The sequence below is a fragment of the Otolemur garnettii genome, unplaced genomic scaffold (genome assembly GCF_000181295.1).
Source record: "Otolemur garnettii isolate 467f Iridium unplaced genomic scaffold, OtoGar3 scaffold00136, whole genome shotgun sequence".
Classification (NCBI taxonomy): domain Eukaryota; kingdom Metazoa; phylum Chordata; class Mammalia; order Primates; family Galagidae; genus Otolemur; species Otolemur garnettii.
In genome coordinates this window covers 89878-95269 of record NW_003852531.1, presented here as the reverse complement: position 1 = coordinate 95269, position 5392 = coordinate 89878, and the positions used below count along the sequence as shown (strand labels likewise).

General features: G+C 41.4%; 1 protein-coding gene across 1 annotated transcript in view; it reads right to left on the bottom strand.

Annotated features, from left to right (window-relative positions):
• Positions 1 to 3681: 3681 nt before the first annotated feature.
• Positions 3682 to 5392, bottom strand: part of LOC100945820 (putative ankyrin repeat domain-containing protein 20A5) — a 21580-nt gene continuing 19869 nt past the window's right edge. The window contains exon 4 of the mRNA XM_012810542.1: positions 3682 to 3804. Within this exon, the coding sequence (XP_012665996.1) occupies positions 3682 to 3804 (123 nt within the window). The remainder of the gene's footprint in view (positions 3805 to 5392) is intronic.

Below are 5392 nucleotides of genomic sequence, written 5' to 3'. Positions count from 1 at the left end.
TGTTCCATGGGCTGATGAGAAGAATGTGTATTCAGTTTTATTAGGATGAAATGTTCTGTAGCTGTCTGTTAAGTCCATTTGTTGTAGGGTCAAATTTAAGTCCAATATTTCTTTGTTTAGTTTTTTCTTGGAGGATCTAGCGAACACTGCCTAAAGGGTGTTAAAATCTCCCACTGTTATGGTGCAGGAAGATATCAAATTGTTCATGTGTGTTAGGGTTTCCTTTATAAACTGAGGAGCATTTTGGTTGGTGTATAAATGTTAATAATTTAAATCTCTTCATGTTGAGTGTTTCCTTTGACAAATAAGAAGTGACCATCCTTATCTTTCCTTACCTTTGTTGGAGTAAAGTCTATTGTATCTGCAAATAAAATTACAACCTCTGGTATTTTATGATTTCCATTTGCCTGAATTATAGATGTCCACCCCTTCACCCTCAGTCTATTTTTATCCTTTAATGTAAGATGAGATTTTTGTATGTAACAGATATCTGGCCTGAGTTTTTGTATCCAGTCAGCCAATCTGAACCTCTTTAGAGGACAACTTAAGCCATTCACAATAATTGAGAGGCTTGATAGGCATGGTAGTGTTTTTGGTTGTCATGTTTTTCAAGTGCCCAGTGGATATTTTTAATCCTTTCACCATTGTAGATGTTAGGTTTTGTTTAATAATTTCTGCATGAGTTTACTTTGCTGATAGACCATTACGCTGATAATTATGGAGGATGGGTCTGAGAATATCCTGGAGAGCTGTTTTAGTTATGGAAAATTCCTTCAACATGTATTCAAATCAAAGAAAAAAATCAAATCAAAGTATTTGATTTCTCCATCATGAATGAAATTCAGTTTAGCTGGATACAGCATCCTGGGCTGAAAGCTGTTTTGTTTTAGGAAATTGAAGGTTGATGACCATCTTCTTCTGGCTTGAAAAGTTTCAGCTGAGAGATCTGCAGTCATCCTAATATTCTCCCCTTTGTAGGTTATGCTTTTCTTACATCTGGCTATTTGCAAACTTTTCTCCTTCTTATTAACTTTGGCAAAGTTAATTACAATGAGTTTAGGAGATGCTTTATTTTGATTGAATCTTGTTTGGGTTCTGAAGCTGCTATCTGAATTTAAGTATCCCTTGCAATGCTTGAGAAATTCTCCTCCATAATTTCCTAGAGTAGAGCATCTGTTCCTTTAGGACCATCCTCTTCTTCTTCAGGAATTCCTATAAGACAAATGTTTGATCTTTTGGAGTAGTCCCACAACTCTCTCAGGGAAAGATCAGTTTTTGTTCTTCACTTCTCTACTTCTTTGAGCATTTGGTAGCATTAAAAAGCTTTGTCTTCAACATAAGAGATCCTTTCTTCTGCCTGCTCCACTCTATTACTGAGGGATTCTACTGTATTATGAAGCTCCTTGACTAATTTTCTCATTTTTTCTAACTCTGCAATTTCTTTTCTCACAATGTCCAAATCCTTGGAGATTTTGTCTTTGAATTCATTGATTTCTTGAGATATCTTTTGAACTACTTCTTGAATTTCTAATTCCAACTTTACTTCCATTCTGTTAATCTTATTTGCCATCCATATTCTGAAATCTATTTCTTTTTTTTTAAATTAAATATAGCCTGATATATATTTCTGACATTTCAGCCATTTGTTTATGAATGGCATTTTCTGGCATATCTCCTTTTTTTTTAAATTTAATTTTATTTTTTTGAAACAGAGACTCAAGCTGTTGCCCTGGATAGAGTGCCATGGCATCACAGCTCACAGCAACCTCCAACTCCTGAGCTTAGGTGATTCTCTTGACTCAGCCTCCCAGGTAGCTGGGACTACAGTTGCCTGCCACAATGTCCGGTTATTCTTTGGTTGCAGCCATCATTGTTGTTTGTTGGGCCTGGGCTGGATTTGAACCCACCAGCTCAGGTGTATGTGGCTAGTGCCTTAGCTGCTTGAGGCACCGAGCTGGCATATCTCCTTTGTTTTTCCTTGGGGGTGTTGATGTACTCTGATTATTTATGTTGCCAGAGTTTTTCTGCTAGTTCCACCCCAAAATTATTTTTTACAGTTTGGCTAGTGAGGCTGGTAGGGTGAGATTGGATTTAAGGCTCCAGGAGTTGTAGTTAACCAGCCCTTTACCAAAGAGCTGGGGCTGGTGACTATGGTTTTTCCCCTATAGCTTTACAAAGGTCCCTTTCAGTCCTGTAGCCAGAGACGCTGAGAATCTGATTGGTGTGATGGAGCTAGGTGGCTCTGTCTTGTATTCTACCAGCCTCGATCCAATCCTAGTGAATCAGTGGCTTTGGGCTAAAATATCAGCTGGGGAGAGATGAAATCAACTAAGACTGTGACAATTGGGATATGAGAATCAGTCCCTCCCACTACAACACAACGAGGGCTCAACCTTGGAGGGTCTCCAGGTGGCTGGCCCAGGTCAAGAGTTCCAAACCAATTGTCCCAGGCAGCACAATCATTATTCAAGTGGTAGAGCTTATAAGGTCTCCAGCAACCAGATACCAGTGGTCCACTGGCAGCTTAAGTGTGACTCCCTCTGGTACTCAGTGGAGTCAGGAAGGCCTGCCCAGCAAAAGTTAGTTGAGGGTGGTTGGTGCCTGCTTCCCCACCTTACACTCAGCCATGCCCATCACTGGTAACCCCATGGGGCTGTGGCCCAGTTCTTTCCAATGAGAAAATGTGCCAGGGATTTGCATCTGCCAAAGTCAAAGGGGAGTCAATGCCTCCTCCACTGGGCTGCTGCACTCTGCCACCAGGAGGTAAGAGGAGCTCAATCCTCACTGCCTCTGGTGCTCATTGAAAACTGGGGAGTGATCCACCTGAGTCTGTTTCAAGCTGGGGATTGCCATCCCAACACGTGTCTTTCTCCCTCAGAGTCTGTGCCTCTGCCCAGCTGCACTCCTCCTCTGGTACCTCTGCCGGGTGAAGTCTGGTTCCCTCCAGTGGTCCACATAAATAGGGAAGTGTCTCTGCAATATTTGACCCTGGCAGTAGCATGCCACTACTGCTGCTGCTACCATTGTGCCTCCACCCGTGCTTCTGCCATTACCCTGCAGCTGCGACTCACAGCGCTGGGCCAGTCCTCCTCCCCCTGCATCTCCTCACTTCTACTTGAGTCACAGTTTCAGCACAGTGGTGCTGAGGCCATGCAATGTCCAGCCCCAGCAAGGATCCACCCGACACTCCAGGCTGTGCATGGGTGGGCTACCAGACCACCAAGCAAAGGGGTAAAGGTGGACTGGGAGTTCAGAATAGCAAGGAAAATATCTGTTCAACTTTTATGCTGGGCAAGAGAATGCCCAGGCTCACAGCGGGGTCTCTCTGGAGAAAGAGTCCCGGCCTTCAGCGATTCTCTCCCATGGGGTGAAAAAAGGGGTCTTCTGTTTATTGCTTGCTTGTAGAAAGCACACAGTGAGCCAGTCGCTTGTGGGAAGGGATGGACTCTCATCCTCTTTTGGATGGGTTTTGTACCTGAAATTTGCTTCCTTGGAGTCATAGCTTGCCTCTGCAGGGATGATGTGCACTTATCAAACTTCTCTCTCAGCTCAGCTCCTGACCTTCAGCTTCATTTGGTTCATGCTGACTATTATTTCTCTCTCTAGATGGGAGCTTCTGTTGAAAGCTGGCTCCAGTCGGCCATCTTACCTCCTCCCCCCAACATTCACATTTAAAAAAAATCAGTAACTGCTATACCTGTTCATCTTGTCTACTGCATTCACATTTGCATTCTTCTTTAACAAAAATTCCACCATGTTTTCTTTTTTTCTGCTTACAGCAAGTAAAAGTGGAGTTAGCTGATCCTGTATATAGCAAAAACAATTTATCATTCACAAAATTTTGTATTTCTCACCTGAACTGAAAATTCTATGTAAGATCCTATGAACTTACACATATCGGACAGAAAGTTAGTGTAAGTTGGCATCTTCCTCTCACCCTCTGTGCTCTCCGACATGCTGCTCCTTCCCTTCCAAGCTTCCCTCCTCTGCAGCTCCACAACAACCCCTACCACCTCTAAAAGTGACTCCATACATTGGAGGGTTCCAAGACTTCTTGTTTCTATCTCAACATTTATCATGGTAGACTGCAATTACTTTATTCATTTCCTTCTAAATCAAGAGCTTCTTGATTCTTCTTTAGGGCAGGAGCTGTATCTTTTATCTCCCTATTCCCAAAGCCTAGATCATAGAGTAAATATTTCAAGTATTTTTATTTTACTTTATAAGAATGTGAATACTATATCCCAACATAAATATTCTATGACCATCTGTGTTGGAAAAACAGTTCAAAACTGTGTACCATATGTCTAGTATAAAGAAATCTCTCAAATTTTGCCTAATCTCTATTTGACAATACTTTTTTTTGGCAAACATGTGAAGACATAAATCTACAGTTTTGAGAACTTTTCAGTAAATGTGGAAGTTTCTTTCAAGAGATACAAAGTCCTTTGATTTCCTCCTACCACCCAGGTGTAGGACCCCAGGTGCCAGTGTTGAGTACTTCCTCTCCAAATGGAGTCACTAGGGAAATGGGCTCTGAATAAACAGACAGGTTTCAAATTAACTTTAATTCCTTATTATTACATGGTTTGTGTTGTTTCTTCTATGACAAAATAATAGATATTTATCTCGGGTGATAGAATGCTTAGTAAGGTGTGTTCCCTCAATTATAATGATAATCCTGAGATGCTAATACATATCTACTTCTTGCTAATTCATTTTTATTCTAGTTTCCATTTTAACTGCTACTTAAAGTTATTTTTATTTTACATGAAATATAATTCAGAAATAAGAAGATAATGGCTTGACCTAAATATCAAGTCCAAATATCTAATAAAATTATGACTAAGCAATACTTATTTAAAAAATTGTTCCAACATCTATGCATTTACTATCTACTTATGTTTATTCTTCCCAGATTGTTTACTAGTTCACAGGCTAGCCAAAGCTAAATTATGAAAAGAATCCATATCTGTGTTCTTAGGAACTTCATGGCTCTCAGTGTTTAAAACTGCCATCCTGAGCTTTTTACAGAAGCTCCCGTCCAGAAGGAGGCTGAAAGGACAGAACCTTAGCAAAGTAGCGATGGTTTGGAGCAGAGACAAGAGAGAAGATTGAAGAGTGCACTTCAACCTTCCTGAGGCGAGCCGCGACCCTGAAACTACAACCAAAAGGTACAAAATCCACCACCAAGCAGACGGGAGTCCCCTCCCCCACAACACGAGCTCGCGCAGTTTACTCCATGCAAACAAGTGAGCTGAGTTCAAACTGCCTCCCACTCTATTCCATGGGAGAGACCCCCTAAAAACTGGACCTCCTACCCCCGCCAGCGTGCCACGGCACCCTCTGGCCAGACATAAAACTGTAAAACTGTATAAATCTGTATATATTC